This window comes from Sebastes fasciatus, chromosome 3 (genome assembly GCF_043250625.1).
Source record: "Sebastes fasciatus isolate fSebFas1 chromosome 3, fSebFas1.pri, whole genome shotgun sequence".
Taxonomy (NCBI): Eukaryota; Metazoa; Chordata; class Actinopteri; order Perciformes; family Sebastidae; genus Sebastes; species Sebastes fasciatus.
The window spans coordinates 13,852,345-13,869,865 of record NC_133797.1 but is presented as its reverse complement, the minus strand read 5'-3'; the positions used below and the strand labels follow the sequence as shown (position 1 = coordinate 13,869,865).

General features: G+C 41.5%; 1 protein-coding gene across 1 annotated transcript in view; it reads right to left on the bottom strand.

Annotated features, from left to right (window-relative positions):
• The window catches only part of LOC141765417 (uncharacterized), a 103,607-nt gene that overhangs the window by 12,146 nt on the left and 73,940 nt on the right, over window positions 1–17,521 (bottom strand). The window contains 3 exon segments of the mRNA XM_074631468.1: window positions 397–482; window positions 602–752; window positions 1,982–2,077. Coding sequence (XP_074487569.1) covers window positions 397–482; window positions 602–752; window positions 1,982–2,077 — 333 coding nt within the window.

The following is a 17,521-nucleotide window of genomic DNA, read 5'->3' as shown; positions in this document are numbered from 1 at the left end:
TAAAAGCAATTAATCACAAATAATCTGTTTTTGTCAAATGTGTGTTATTATTGTGTGATTATGCCTTGCAGGATGTTCAAGTCAGTCCCTTGTTTTTATAACTATGTCATAACTAAGTCATTGCAAGTGAGGCAGAAAAGAATGCCTTCAAATACCTATCGAGATAATCATGAAGTGCTCTGTGAAGTGGTAGCAGTAGTGTAAAAGGTCAATAATGTTTGCCAAATATGGTTATTTAAAAAGTGTAAAAGCTACTGTAAGCAACATTTCATTGCTTCATTGACTTTGTTTCCAAACCCTCTACCCTGTTAGTGAGGCAGCATGGATGAGGACTCAGTTGTATGTTTTCTGTAGCAGGACATCCTGGTGAAACGCACACATGTGGCACATGCTCACCTTGGCCTTGACCAGAGCGAGGAGAGCGTAAGCTGTGGCCTCCAGTGTGTAAACACGCCCCTTAGGTGTCGGCCAGTGGGACAACGCTGAGGAAGACACACAAATATATTTTTTTATCACTACTGTATGCTCTACCTGGAACAAGCTCAGTTTACTAACAATTCCCCAAGACATCATCTTGGAATATTTAATGTTACAGAAATACCTGGGGAGGCAAACCTGTAGAGGATCTCGCGGTTCAGTTTGTTTTCATTAGCCAGGGCATATGACGTCATGGCAACAGCATATGGGTTGGTGAGGCTGGGCAGACGTCTTTCCAGATAGGCTACTGCTTTTTCGATACTGCCTGGCAGACTCTGGACAGAAGTAGAAGAAAGTTAGGAGAAATGGGAGAAGAGCCAGATAACAGTGATCCATCTATTTTTAATATCCCATTCTGTTCAGGAAACATTTGATCCTGGGACAATAGACCGGATTGTCCCCTCTCTTACCTTCTTCTGTGTCTTGTGAGCTAGACTGAGCCGCGGTCAGTTACAGTTACTATTGGGGTGTGGATTTAATGCTTCCATACAAATACAAGACTAAGGGTTGGCATCAAATGTCGTTTTGAATTTGAATGCGTCAAATTCTTGGAAAGAATTATTTTAGCACAATTGACCATTCACTAAACCCTCTCCTTGAACAGCGATTTCCCAATTTTAGTTTAGCAACTGTGACTAGACACGACAGGTCTGTCCACCTGCTGAAGCAGCATGGGATTGTGTTAAGAGAGCTGTCAAAGTTAACGCGATAACGCGTTCACGCAAATTTGTTTTAACGCCACTAATTTGTTTAATGCAACTTCTGATTTGTAGGTTGTAGCGGGCTCAGTTTGAAAGCTAGAGTGAAGATACTGGCATCAAATTAAACTACAAAACCTCAGGAATCCAACCATGTCACACTAGCTTATCGTGAAGGATAAGATAATAACATATAATAATAATGTTATCGAGGAAAAACTGGCATAACTATTTTCAAAGGTGTCTTTTGACCTCTGACCTCAAGATATGTGAATGAAAATGAGTTCTATGGGTACCCACGAGTCTCCCCTTTACAGACATGCCCACTTTATGATAATCACATGCAGTTTGGGTCAAGTCATAGTCAAGTCAGCACACTGACACACTGACAGCTGTTGTTGCCTGTTGGGCTGCAGTTTGCAATTTTATGATTTGAGCATATATTTTATGCTAAATGCAGTACCTGTGAGGGTTTCTGGACAATATTTGTTATTGTTTTATGTTGTTAAATGCTTTCCAATAATAAATATACACATACATTTGCATGAAGAAGCATATTTTCCCATTCCCATGTTGATAAGAGTATTAAATACTTGACAAATCTCCCTTTAAGGTGCATTTTGAACTGATAAAAAAATGTTCGATGAATTTGTGATTAATCGCGATTAACTATTTGAATCGATTAACAGCCCTAGTTAAGAGTTATACTTTGCTATTTCGACCATCACTAGTGAGTCAGTAAATGAAGAAAAAAATGCAGTGAGGGGGGAAAAAAAGAAAACATTGTTTGCAGATGAGTTACTCACATTAACAATTGCAGTACATAGTGTACGTGACTCCTGCATGGCAATCAGGCAGAAGGCCGTCATGGAGGCATCTGAATCTCCGCCGCGCACATCACCCTACACATGCACACACAGAGATTATAGATTATAGTCAATGATATGTAATTGTTTTCATCTCGCTATTTTTGTAGCACTAAGATGAAATATTGATTTTAATGAAATCAGTGCACGCACAAACATCTCTCCGTGGGACACCGTTCCAACTTCTCTAAACAAGCCGTCAGATTGCTGCGCGTTGAGAATCAGAAACTTAACAGCGTCACAGATGTCTTTTCTTTGCACTGCCACTGTTGGCCATGGCAAACACCTTGGCAACATAGGCTGTCAGCCTTAGACAGGAGAGGAGAGGAGAAGTTTAGTTTCATTTATTTGCCCATGAAATACACAATATTGTCATCACAGTCAAGTTAAGTTAAAGGAGGATGTGGAAACCATTATGAGTTCAAAGATGTTTGAATGCCTCACCAGGTGCTACTTTGGCGATTGGCCCACACAGCATAAGACCCATCACTTTTTCGGTGGGCAAGCTCGCTCTGGTAGCCTGGACACAAACAAAAACACAAAACCAGTTTGAGGAGTCTTCTTACATTTCTTTCCTGTGATTATAGCATTTTTCAAATGATTCTGGCGGCATACGTTTTTGTTTGTATAAGACAATCCTGGTGAAAATTTCTAAAGTCTATGAGTCTATGTGTTGCATTCAGACCATTAATTGTCAGTGTCCCTAGCCTGGATCTGTGGGGAAGGGGTAGCATCGCATGCACTTCTGTCTACCATGCTGTTTTTTTTTTTTATACCACTTCTGCCACATCAGGAACTTTAAAATCCCACACAGAGGGGCATCAATGACATTTCTGGTATGTGTGTTAAGTGCTTAGTTACCTACTGCGCATGTGTTACCTACTGCGCATGTGTTACCCACTGCGCATGTGTTGTGTATTACTTTTACGTTTTGTCGATGTGCTGGCAGTGGCCACGGTTGAGTAAAGTCTAACTATGCAAAGTTGTCGTTGTAATTATTGAGTTAACATTGGTAGCAGAGGATGTCCGCTGGCAATTACAAAGTTCCGCCGGCGTTTGACGAGAAGAAGTCCTACGACAGTTGGAAAAATGAGGTCGAAATCTGGAGGCTCGTTACCGACCTGGAGAAGAAGAAGCAGGCTTTGGCAGTTGCCTTGTCGCTAACGGGAAGAGCGAGGGACAGTGCGCTGGAAATCGCCGCAGTGGATTTAAACAAAGATGACGGAATGACTAAACTTCTCACGAAACTGGATTCTGTGTTTTTGAAAGAGGAAAAAGATCGCCAGTACGACGCCTACACGGTGTTTGACCGCGTCACGAGAGAAAATGGCGTCTCTATGGTTGATTACATTGTCGAATTTGAACGGCGATACAACAGAATAACTAAGTTTAAAATGGAGCTTCCAGATGCTGTGTTGGCTTTCAAGCTACTAGATACTGCTGGACTTAATGTTAAAGACAAACAGTTGGCGCTTACGGCCTGTTCAAGCCTCTCATTTGTTAACATGAAGTCAGCCTTGAAGAGGATCTTTGGTGATAATACGCCACTAGAGGGTGCTCGTGAGCTGCGTGTGAGAGGGGATGCTGCTGATTCTGCTGACTCTGCCTACTACACACGCTTCACCGGCAGGCGTGAAAGCAAGCCAGCTTCACACTTTCCTGTGGCTGTTCAGGGCACAAATCCACTCGACAGATATGGAAAAAGATCAAGATGTGCAGTTTGCCAAAGCACATATCACTGGGCAAAGGACTGTCCACACAAAAATGAACATGCAAAATTGACTGAGGATGAGAGACTGACAGATGTTGAAGAATGCAACATTACTTTGTTGTCAAAAGAATCATTGTCTGACACAGAGATCTTCATGGTGGAATCCTTAGGATCAGCTGTTATTGACACAGCTTGCCCCAGAACTGTGTGTGGAGAAAAATGGCTTGATGATTACGTCAATGGACTAACAAAGACTGAGTTATTGAAAATGAAGGACACAAAGAGTGTAAGATCATTCAAGTTTGGTGATGGGAGAATTGTTCATTCTACAAAAAAAGTCAAAATTCCAGCTATGATAGGACAGACTAAATGTAAAATTGAAACAGAAGTTGTCCCAGTAGATATCCCATTGCTTTTAAGCAAAACTTCACTGAAAAGAGCAGGTGCTGTTTTGGACATTGAAAATGACAAAGCTACTATGTTTAAGCAACCAGTGAAACTTGAACTGACATCTTCAGGACATTATTGTGTGAACATAAGAGATGAGAGTAACACAGATGAAAACGAGATCCAAACTGTGGATGACATTCTCACTGTGACAGAAAACATGACAACAAAGGAAAAACAGAAAGTTCTGTTGAAACTACACAAACAGTTTGGACATGCTTCAGCCGACAGACTGAAAAAACTACTGGCCTGTTCAGGTAATGATGATGATGAATGCACCACAATTCTCCAGGACATTGTGAACAACTGTGAAACATGCATCAGATATAGGAAACCAAAGCAAAAGCCGGCAGTAGGCTTGCCTATGGCCTCAACCTACAATGAAACTGTAGCTGTGGACCTACATGAGCTAGGGACAGGAGTGTGGTACCTGCACGCCATTGACCACTTCACACGCTTCAGTGCAGGGAGCATTGTCACCACTAAGAAACCCAGGGAGATTGTGAAACACTTTATTCATTGCTGGATAAGTGTTCATGGTCCTCCACGCAGACTGTTCAGTGACAATGGGGGGGAATTCAACAACGAAGAAATGAGAAACATGGCTGAAAGCTTCAACATTGAAGTGAAGACAACTGCAGCTTATAGCCCATGGAGCAATGGGCTTTTGGAAAGGCATAATCAAACCCTCACTGAAATCCTGTTGAAAGTGAAAGAGACAATGGATGTGACTGGAAGACAGCCCTAGACTGGGCATTAATGGCAAAAAACTCTATGCACAATGTGCACGGCTATAGTCCTTACCAGCTGGTGTTCGGACAGAACCCAAATCTGCCTTCAGTTCTCACTGATAAGCCACCAGCTCTAGAGGGTACTAACATGAATACCTGGCTAGCCCAGCACAACGCAGCATTACATGCTGCAAGAAGAGCATTTACAGAAGCTGAATGCTCTGAGAGGATCCGAAGAGCACTTCGTAAACAACTGCGGCCCATTGATGACCGATACGAGACAGGCGACAAAGTCTACTACAAACGGATGGATTGTACAGAATGGAAAGGTCCAGGTGTGGTCATCGGCCAAGATGGTGTGGTGATATTTGTGAGGCATGGAGGCACCTATGTTCGCGTACATCACTCCAGGCTTCGAAAGATAGATGGCTCACAAGCAGGGCCGGGAGAAATGGACAATCAGCTGGAAGTGACTGAAAATCATATCGCCTCAACAGAATCTGGGCCAAATGAGAATAACTATGACACTGAAAATGAAAGTGAAGAAGAGATGCCTACAAATGAATCTCTTGATGCTGAGGATAACAGTGAGCCCCCTCACACACCAATACAGCCTGAAGGGGGTAATCATGGTCAATCTGACGCCTCACAGACACACTCAATCTCGACTTGTGAAGGAATTAGGCTGAAAATTGGACAGTTAGTTACATACGTAGATAGTGGAAGTGGCCAAGCACACTCAAGGAGACACCTGATGGTGTTGTACCTAAAGCTAGATTAGTTACAAGGGGCTTTGAAGAAATGAACACTCAGGAGCTCCCAAAAGACTCACCTACATGCGCCTCAGAGTCTCTGAAAATGATCATGGCTGTAATATGTCAAAAGAAATGGCAGCTGAACTCCATGGACATTAAAGCAGCCTTTTTACAGGGTAGAGTTAACCCGTAATGTCTACATCCGTCCTCCTCAAGAAGCTCAGAGCACAGGAACTCTATGGAAGTTGAAGAAGTGTGTTTATGGATTAGCAGATGCTTCTTTGTATTGGTACAACAGAGTGAAAGACACCATGCAGCAGTTGGGAGCTACTGTGTCACAAGTTGATCCAGCAGTGTTCTACTGGCTGGATGACTCCTGCAATGTGATGGGAGTTCTTGCCTGTCATGTCGATGATTTCATCTGGGGTGGTTCAGAAACGTTCTCCACAGCAGTCATCCCTCACTTGAAAGCTGCTCTCCAAGTTGGACATGAAGAACACAATAGCTTCAGCTACATTGGAATGGAGGTTCACTCATTGGAGGATGAGATACAGGTGCAACAAAGTATGTACATAAAGAATCTGCAACCCATTCCTGTGGACCCCACCAGAGCCACACAGCGAGAGGCTCCTCTAACAGACAATGAAACTGACATGCTAAAGTCAAAGACTGGACAAATATTGTGGGTAGCAAGACAGAGTAGACCCGACATAATGTGTGATATATCCATCTTGGCATCCAGTACAAAGAATGCTACTGTTCAGACTCTGCACTGTGCAAACAAACTTATCAGAAAACTGAAATCAGAAGACGTGACCTTGAGGTTTCAGCACTTAGGAAAAGACAGCTCCCTTAAACTGGTGGTGTTCAGTGATTCCTCAATGGGAAACCTTCCAAACGGAGGCACTCAAGGCGGACACCTGGTCATGCTGATGGGAGAGAATGGAAGATTCTCACCTATATGCTGGCAGTCAAAGAGGATCAGGAGAGTTGTCCGAAGTACTTTAGCAGGAGAAACTTTGGCACTTGCAGATGGCATCGACAGTGCAGTTTTCTTAGCTACTCTCTACTCAGAAGTTACCACAGGTGATTGCACACGTAACAATTTGCCCATTGTGTGTGTAACAGATAATAACTCTCTTCTTGATGCTGTTAAGTCCACCAAATCAGTCACCGAAAAGAGACTTCGACTCGAAATTAGCAGTGTCAAGGAGCTCATCCACTCAGGGACTATCCAGCAGATCATGTGGTCAGCTACCAAGGAGCAGCTTGCTGACTGCTTGACTAAGAAGGGGACATCAGCACTCATTCTACTGAGGGCTCTCAGTGAAGGTGTATGCCGACTTAAAGGCTAAATGGACTATACAACAAAAAAAAACTTCTACCCTCAAACTGTTGTCGTTAAAGTTGCAGCTTTAAACCTGTGTATATGTTGAAGGTTTTAAATAACAGTAATGTTTGTTTTTCTTTAAAGAAAAAGGGGAGTTTGTTAAGTGCTTAGTTACCTACTGCGCATGTGTTACCTACTGCGCATGTGTTACCTACTGCGCATGTGTTACCTACTGCGCATGTGTTACCTACTGCGCATGTGTGACCCACTGCGCATGTGTTGTGTATTACTTTTACGTTTTGTCGATGTGCTGGCAGTGGCCACGGTTGGGTAAAGTCTAACTATGCAAAGTTGTCGTTGTAATTATTGAGTTAACATGTGTGCTAATAAACACATCTGTGAGCCTACCGTACTTGATGTGTTGGAGGGCTTCGTTACGTTTCTGAAAGCCCACAGCTTCCCACTGGTTGGTTTTGTCCAAATATGTGGCTGCAATGACAGGCAGGGTCATGTGGATCATGATCGACTCTCCGTTGCCTGAGGGCTGGTAGATCAGAGTACCCATAGAGTTCCCATTAACGGCGTTCTCCACCAGTGAAGCAACTTGTTCTCTCCCTGCATGCACAAACACAAACAGAGGTGGTCATTCATTTCCCAATAAGACCAATAACAATTTACACCAATGCAAAGTTCATTGTAACTGGCACTATATCGCATAATGTGCCCGAATCTATCATCACATCTCACCTGTCACAGAGATCTGTGTGCTCGTAGGTGTGTTTGGAACCAAATCATTCCTAGGAATTCCACTGTTGAGAGTTTCTTCTTGTTTACCATCTAAAGGGATAAACAGTGGGCACGTTGGGGGATCAATTATCAAGTGATAAAAATTTAATATTAGCAAATTACTATATGATGTAGCTGTTTATTGTGTAAACTCACCTACACCTTTTTTAGTGGGGTCTAGAGTTATAATCTGAGGAGATTTAACCAGCACACCTTCAGGCTGGAAAAGCAACAGATAGGACAAAGGTTAGATATCAACAACTATTTTTGAGTAATCGTTATCTGCTGGTGTGTAACGAAATACAATACGGCTTGCTTGTTAACTGTCTCTCTTATTTACAGTTTATGTTGAAAAGCTGATACAGTATACATTTGCATCAACGTTACGCCGCAAAAGATGTCTGTTTCCCTATACTGACTTTAACACAGGAGATCGCTGTTCGTTTCCCGTTTCTCTTACCACCACCCGCAGCATCTTCATGATTCCGTCATGGAGCGACGAATCTTTAACAGCTGCTTTGACCTCAATGCTGTATTGTCCATCTTTCATGGGAATAATGATGAAGGGTACAGATCGTGTAGTTTGGGGCCCAATTTTGACCTCCTGACGATACTTCCCACGATTAGAAGCTGCGCTGCACACGTGCTCCTTCTCAATCAGATCCACACGCACCTTGAGAACACGACAAAGATGGAAAAAGATATTGAAGTATGTGTAGTTGATCAAAGATGCTTCCCTAATTTGAAGAAATGTTATGCTTTACATTGTTTCCTATAGGATCAATTTGATCTTGAAGGTACACTGTAAATATTGCAGTAAGGTTTCCCCCAGTTCTGGGACCGACCACCATGGAAAAGGATTCATTCCCTTTTTTTGCCACACGTTGTAAGTCAGTCCAATATTTACTGTTGCTTTTGCTCTTTTGTTTGCAAACTCTTTGAGAAAAATATCATGGCCTCATTGTCTCTGGCATAAAACACCAGAGCAGGGCAACCCAGACTTACGGTGACATCATCGGGGCTGTAGTTGTGGAGGATTGCCTTAACTTCTAGCTGCTCTCCACGTACAGCAGAGTATGGCAGCCTGAGATCAATGAAGAATTCCTTTCGGACAATCACTTCTAACGGAGCGCCAACACAGATTCCTTTAAAATGAGAGGGATTAAAAAAGAAGTGATGAAACAGAGAAAGGGAGAGAGAGAGAAAGGTGTAAAGGGATGATAGAGGTTTAAGGTTAGAGGCACAACTAAAACACATGACAGATTTTAGTCACTGAATCCTCACCGTGAGTTTTTGACAGACTAATGCCAGTGAACTGCCAGGTTGTGATCGAGTCTTCCAGAGGAACATTTTTCGTCAATGATGTGGTGTCACTGAAACAAAGAAAGGTGTCAACACTTTGAGAGATACCTTTGAATCCTAGTGGTGTCGGTGTGAAGTTATCAGTGTATTTTTTCTGTGTATATTTCAGTTTACTCACCAGTTAGGTGTTTGTCGAGGGCAAGCAGGCAGATGGACATCTAACCACAGCCACCTTTCAGGGAACTTGGTGCGAGAAACAATTTCATTGCTGTCCATGTAACTGTTGTCATCCTCCTCAGGGGCTCGTTTCCTCCTGCTGGGGGCCGGACATTTCAATTCTGGAAATGCAACACAGACGAGATCTTTAACAGGTTGTACCCAGACTTGAGTTTTGCGTGGTTTACTTGATGCGATACTCTTAAAATCAGACTGAGATGGTTTATCTGGTTGGACACATTGACAGGGTGTGGGTGTGAGAAAATATGATCTACAATTGCACACCTCATTTGTTGAAATGTTAAAAGATTGTATAAATGCTATATTAGAATAAAAACAAATCTTTTAAAAGCCCTAACAAACAGGAGGGATCCTGATCAGCTCATGTGGCAGTGACCAGTGTTAATGTTAATATAGAAGTGCCTCAAAGCGTCCGTTCAACCAAATTATCTCACTTACCCCAAGTGGTATAGTGTTGGTTTTATGTGCCCAAAGTGTAAGACATCTGTTTGAGATTCTGGCTCTCTGTTTGTGGTGCTCGCAGCACTGAAGAATTAAAAAAACTACACAGCGATGAATGATTTCAGAAACAGTGTCTCTAAAAACTATCTGCATGTCCAGATACCAACAAAGGGGAGCAAGAATAATGTCATGTGAGTGAAATGACCCTTTAAGATGCAGTTATTCTACTGTCCACTAGATCCTTACTTATATAAAAGCATTTGACTTTATGCGATGAATAAAGGTCCATGTGCCCACTTCTCCTAGTTAGAGATATTTCATTGAGCCTAAAGAGGGGCATGTTCAGAGAAGGGGAGGGTAAAGTAGCGTCACCTTGTCTGTAGGGAGTACCAGAAGCCGTGTTGGACTCAAACAACAGCCCGGCATCGTAGAACACACCCATACCGTCCTTCCCTCCACCTGGTGTGCAGCCTGTGTCGTGCTTCTCGACAATGTCCCACACCTGAGCAGGTAGGAATGAGACACATTTACTCATGCAATGTATTTGCTGCAGGACAAACTTACACCGGATATTATTTGAAGCCAAAAGCTAACAAAATTGACAGTTAACGTGTGAACGTTTTTAATATATAGCTTTTTGAAATTAAGCCATTTCAAATATCCTCAAAGATAATTATGAAATAAAGAAATTGCCTTTTTCTGGGTGAGGCGGTGCTTGTTGTTTAGGACGTAGACGCCTTTGTCAACTGCCACCAATCCCACTGTGGCCTCTGGATCTCCTGTGACCTTCAGACCAAACATCCTGCGAGGCTTATAGGATGGAGCGGGTCTCGATAATTCCAGCCTCAGCTAAATGTGAATCAGTGAATGAGACGTGCAGTTTTGAATTTGTTTCATACATAAAAACATATCAGAGAAGTATACAAATAACTTTATCAGGTTGTGCATGGGTGTCTCGTTTGCCTTTTCGTTACATCTGTGCTTTATGACTCACCGAGCCCATGCAGGAGTCCTTGACATCCACCCAAACAGAGTCTGATACCAATTCATTGCCATTTGTATGGTAGTAGGCTATGATGCGGAACGATGGCAGCATTTCTTTGGTAATGAGAAATCTCAGGGAAATCGGTACTTGACCTATTGTCCTGAAACGTCCACTTTTCACCAGCTGACCTCTGCTCAGGATCTAGGGACACAGATTTATACATCAGCACTTATCACACATGAGTCGTGGGACGCAACAAAAAGAGTTACATATGTGCACACAAGCACAGGTGTAAAACACCTCTCACCAGGTATGTGATGTCAGTGTTGTGTGTTTCCTGCCTGTTGAGGTTGAGGTTGATTTCCAGGTTGTCTCCTAGGTCCAGTTCAGCTTTATCCAAATCTGCAAATGTGACATGTTGTGATGAGTGCTGAACACAGAAAAGATTTAGCGCATGGTGCATACTTTGCCACTGCCACCACCTTTGTTTTTAATCATCTGATGTCATTTCAAGATGTAACTTACCTATGTGGATGTAGTTGTTGCTTTTAGTGGTATATGGGAGAGCAGACATGCTGGCTGATGCTCGCCTATCAGGTGATAAACGAGGATCATTGGTCTTTGCCTGCAATTAAAGACACACACAGGTAAGCATACACACACAGATTAATAAATAATACTTGAAAAGTCCCATGTCTATCCTATCTTAACTTATTGAGGCTTTGACTTCCATAGTTCTGCCTAGCAATATAAAATTGCTAAATAGAATGACCAAAAGACACAACACTGACAGGATGAAGTTCACCATTCACATACTGTACAGTAAATGTGTGAGCAGCAGAACCAAAACAAGGAGCTGGGTGATAGCTCTGCTGATTTCACCTCTTCAAGTGAATATCAAAAATGTTGATTAATGTAGGGGCTGAAGGGTGGTGCAGTGGTTAGCACTGTCACCTCACAGCAAGCAGGTTTGAATCCGGCTTCTGTGTGGAGTTAAGCGTGGGTTTTCTCCGGGTTCTCCGGTTTCCTCCCACAGTCCAAAGACATGCAGGTTAGTTTAAAGGGACTGTTTGTAACTTCTTACAAGTATAAATCAATCCAGGTCGGTGTCCAATGCGCACTCGCGTGTGGCTACGCTGTTCAGACTCAGACTCCAAGACAAACTACACGGAAGCAGCAAAACCGCAAAGTTATATCTAGTGAAGCCCGTCTTGCAAAACAGTGTTGGCCGCGGTCGGAGAACGCGGGGGAGACCGTAGCTTTGGTCTCCAGGGCCGGAGTCTCTGGTGTACTCTGCTCCTCTGCCTTCACTCACAACTTGCTCCACCTCACACTACACACTGCAGAAGACTTCGTAGCTCTGAGGATATCTAGTGAATGTACAGTGGACGTTTGTGCAGAAATAACTGCTGCAGCTCCTCCAGACCAACAGAGGTTTTCCGTGTCTTGTGACGTGACGGGGCTCCGCAACGAGTTACGTTATCGTCTCTGACCGGGTGCCGGTGTCTCCCTCGTTTTCTCCGGCCGCGGTCAAGAGGCTGAAGCAGGAAAAGCCAACACTAGGGAGAGACCTTCGTCTGGTCAGCTAACATTACTGCCAAGCAGGTGAAATATAGAGTGATATTGTGGTTTTAGCTGACGTGTGTCGCCTCACTGTTTTGAGCGATGCTCGTTCATGTCTATGTAGAGCGAGCACAAGCGCGAACCTGATGCTGATTTTCGAAGACTTAACGGCCACAGGTGTCACTGTTAACAAACATTTCTGATTTCTGATTCTTACAAACAGTCCCTTTAATTTTTGACTCTAAATTGGCCGTAGGTGTGAATGTGAGCGTGAATGGTTGTCTGTCTCTATGTGTCAGCCCTGTGATAGTCTGGCGACCTGTCCAGGGTGTACCTTCGCCCAATGTCAGCTGGGATCGGCTCCAGCCCCCCCTCGCGACCCCGAATAGGATAATCGGTTACAGATAATGGATGGATGATTAATGGAGGTTTAAGTGGCCATTTGGGCTATAATGCAAAAAGGGTAAAAGATTTCAGAGACTTACGGTGATTGTCAGTGTTGGGTCCCCTGCCACTGTATTGATGGTAAGCCTCGCCATGCCATTGGCTGCAGTCTTGTACTGCACCTGACCTGGATCGACCACCACTGTAACACCTTGTGCCGGAGTGCCGTCAGGATTCACAACTTCAACCTGCCATCAGAGACACAAACAGCTGAACAATAAGAAAACATCCAACTGTCTTATTAAAACACACCTTATTAAGGTCAAACTCATGTTATTAGATTTGGTTTTAGTGCTGTGCACAAAGTTTTATGACTCAGGTAGTTTATGGCGACCCAAACTGTTGATGGATGAATTTCTCTTTTTCTCTGGAATCTCACATGTCTGCCTTTATATCGTAATAAACATTATGAGACTTTTATATTTAGGACATACTGCCATTTGTGTTTTCAAAGAGTAACTATATTTCAGTTATGAAATGTTTTCAGTGAAGGATTTAGAAATATAGCAATTTGATTAGATTGATTTATTTTGAACATGTAACAAATAATAAAAATAACCAATAAAATAACTGTAAACATATACAGTAAATTTTAAATAAATTTCCTCTTATAATCCCCCTCTATGTCTGAGAACATTTTTTGTTTGTTGCCAGGAAGTACCAAGCCATAAGCCATACATATGCTGTCAGTTTATGTAAATGTAAACAAGTGTACTTACCGCAACATCGAAGGACATTCCTGGTTTGAAATATTTGGGCGTTTTCTTGAAGTGGATGGTGTAAGGTGATGTGACAATCTGGATACTTCTCAACTCTGCCTCCACCATTTCACTACCTGTGAGTTGATGCAGAAACACAAACACATTCACACACAGACTTATTACAAGAGTTTATTTTTTAATTTGTTCACAATCCAGAAAAACGTATCCTAATAGCTTTATTTTCTTTTTTAAAATATACTGAACAGGCTCAAACACACAGTCTTTCTTTCTTACCGCCCTCCGTCAGCACACTGACAGATACAAATATGGAACTCCCCACCAGGTCGTCGATGTTTGGGAAGGTCTGTGTGATGTGCTCTTTCCTCAGTGTGACCTCTCCACTACCTCTCTGGACCTAATATGACATAATATAATAATGCATCTTGAAATACAGTATAGTGGTACAGTGATACAGTTAGTCGTTCAGGTACTTTACTACTGTCCTCTGAGAACCACAATAGACCCGTTTTTGTCTTTTTTAGGGGGCTACAGGAGGTCTTTAGGGGGAGATAGCAGGTCAACAGTAGATGTCACATAGAAATGGTGTACATCATCTGAAAGCTGGGAACCTGAAGATTAATTTGAGATGCAGCTCAGCGCTGTGTTTTAAGTTGTTCTAGTAATAAACCAGATATAAACATTAATTAATTAATTGAAATAAATTGTGAAAGTGTATAAGGGCTTAGAACATTATGATGGCCATTCCCATTAAGTTTGTCCATACCATTTGTTACACAGATTTAGTGCTAAATTTAACTATTTTTTACCACTTGAGAATTGATGAAAATGATAAATAATCCCTCCAAAATACCACATTAAGACACAGAGACCTTGAGGAACACCATAGAAAAAGCCATGCTGTAGTTTGGTAACAAAAACTTTTGACATTTTGAGATTTCTGCAAGAATTGCACTTTTATGGTTGTGAAGTTTCATGAGGCTGTGATTATCCTAGAGGTCACTACAGGTCATTTTATACAGTGAGATCAAGTTTAAAAAAATGGTCTCACTACAATGAGATGGCTACTATGGGGACTAACATCATCACACATGAATACAGTTGGGCTCATTGGATCCACAAGAGTCTCAGCTTTACAGTGATACCCAATTTATGTAATTCCAGGACTGTTTAGGGACCCCAGTATAGAGAAATAGTCAAGCACATCATTTAAGAATAGGCAAAAATAAGTGTTTGGTTCTTGCCCCAAACTGCATGTGATTATCATAAAGTGCATGTCTGTAAAGGGGAGACTCGTGGGTACCCATAGAACCCATTTACATTCACATATCTTGAGGTCAGAGGTCAAGGGACCCCTTCGAAAAACGCTATGCCAAAATTTAGCCTAACTTGGAGCATTACTGAGCCTCCTACCCCAACATGCTAGCTTGACATGGTTGGTACCAATGGATTCCTTAGGTTTTCTAGTTTCATATATCTGTACCTTCTAGCTCTAAAACTGAACCTGCCACAGCCTCTGAAAGATAAGTTTTACAAAACATATAAAAATACATCAAAAGTGTAAGAATGTGTTCACCTGTACTCTCTGAAGAGAACCTGGAAAGCTCCTCTTTTGACCGTCTTGCATAACCCCAAACACCACGTAGGCCGTCCCATCCACCTCTTCACCAAACAGATACCTAAATCCACAAGAGGGAGACATGTTTAAGCCACAATGAAGCAAAACAGAACAATTAAAAACAAACAAAACACAAATGGCTAACAAACTAAAATAGCAAGAGCCCCAACACAACTTCTGAACAACACTCTTTATTTTCTCCTCCAATCAATCTACCTATAAAACCTGGTCTTTAAACAACAGAACCTTCACTTACGTAGCTTTGATGTTGACGGTGAGGGCGTCACTGTCCACGTAGAAGAAGGGGCTCACCGGTGTCAGTTTAACCTCAAAACCGGGCAGCACTGGAAAATTGAAAACATTTTATTCTGTGTCCAATCCAGTAAAAAATAAGTGAATGTTGTAGGTATATATAAGATTTAAATAAAAGTAAAGATAATGAAGGACTCACCATATTCTTTGACCTCGAACTCTGCAGAAAAGCTCTGCTGTGGGTTGCTGTGGAACTTCGTCACCACCTTCCACAGTCCGGGACTAAACACACACACAAACACATAGTTCAATAATCAAACAAAAAAATATATACTGTATATATTAATTTAGAGCCTGAAGGTAACAGAAATTAGACTTCGGACTGCGTGAAGTTATTTATGTCACACAAATTGAGATATAGGCCTACACAAATGAGCTGCTGCAAAGAACTTAACATTTCTAGAGAACTACAGAAACTCTGAAGTTTAGAAGAAAAGGTTTAAAGGTTTCTGGTTGGCTTTGCATTAGATAGAACGGATGTAGTACCTTTGTTTTATGTCTTTTAGGCTGATTGGTTTTAGTTCATAGTTCATAGGGATTAAATGCATTTCTGTTTTGTCTGTCCATTTATAATTTAGATGAGAAGATTATTGCCACTCTCATGTCTGTATGCTAAATATGAAGGTAGAGCCAGCAGCCAGTTAGCTTAGCTTAGCATAAAGACTGGAAACAGGGGCAAACTACTAGTTTAATAGTTTTTACTGCAAGTATACTTCTAAGTTTTCTTTAAATTAACTTATAGTACTTAGACAAATGTACTTTCTGTATACTTTTCAGTATTTCCAAGTATACTTAGACTCTTCTGTATACTTGCCAAGTATATTTCTATACTGCTGTCTGTATAAGCTAAGGATTCTTAAGTATAATTTTGTGAGGTATATCTCTGATAAGTACATTAAAAGTAAACTGAAAGCATACTCTCTTTTTAAAGTTTAAAATAAGCATAGTAATAGCACACTTGAACAAACTTCTTTTTTGTAAGGGTCTCCACACTTCATACACTGTAGGCTATTATTTTTTTTAAGTTGTTGTCCAAACACTAAATTACAAACATGGAAATTAATTGTAGAAAACACAACATAAACATGGTAAAATAGCCTATGCATAATCTTAAAAGATTTAAGGTATTAATATTTTGAATTGAATTCACGTTACTCATGTTAAAATGTAATTTCACTAAACAACAAAATGTAAAGAGATACAATGTGGACAATTTTATTTAAATAAGATAAAATACTAACCTGACAATTTCAGCTAGTTGGAAATCTCCAGAGTGCATCCCTGATTTCAAAGAGACTGGATCAATTGGTAAAATGATGCCTTCAGGGGTCTAAAAATAAACAATATTGAACAATCATTAACAGAGAGCAGTGCCAGTTTACAAATTATTTTATGAAGTCCATGCCACATTTTATGTATGTCCTTTATCTACAATCTAAGAAGGAAGAGACTTTCTTCAATGTGCAACTCAACCACTAGAGGGAGGCATGCATTTATTTTAACAGTAAGTGGTAGGACAGGTGTTACTAGACACAAAACAGACACACGGTTCAGTGGATGTGTTTTGGTTATTTTGGTCATTTGCAGCAAACTTATCTACTGTTAAGCATTTGTGATATCACCTCATCAAGAGGCTTCCTGCTCCCAGTCACAGCTGATTATATAATATTACATTAAATTCTGTGCTTATCAAAAGTAAAATACAATACCACAATCTCGATGGCAATAGAAGCTTCAGGTTGGGTTTCGTCATCCCTCTCTACTGGCTCCATGCGGGGCGTCAGTGCAAACATCCTGTAATGAACTGACACAGAGGGGAAGAGGTTAATTTTGCTGCTGAAGGTTGAAGGAAGGTGTATCTATTTTGAGTCATGTGACTGTTAAAGAACTTTTTTGACTTTAGGCCATTTCCACTTGTGTGTAGGGAAGGGTTCATTTACTGTAATTTACAGTACAATCATTCAATTTGGAAAAAAAGCCATGTAAAGACATTAGGCGTGTTTTTCAGCACTGATGTAAAAAAAAACTCACCTTTGCTGTTGGGGGTGTAGAGAGTCTTGTCAGTCTGGATGAAGATGTACCCGGACTGGAAGGACACT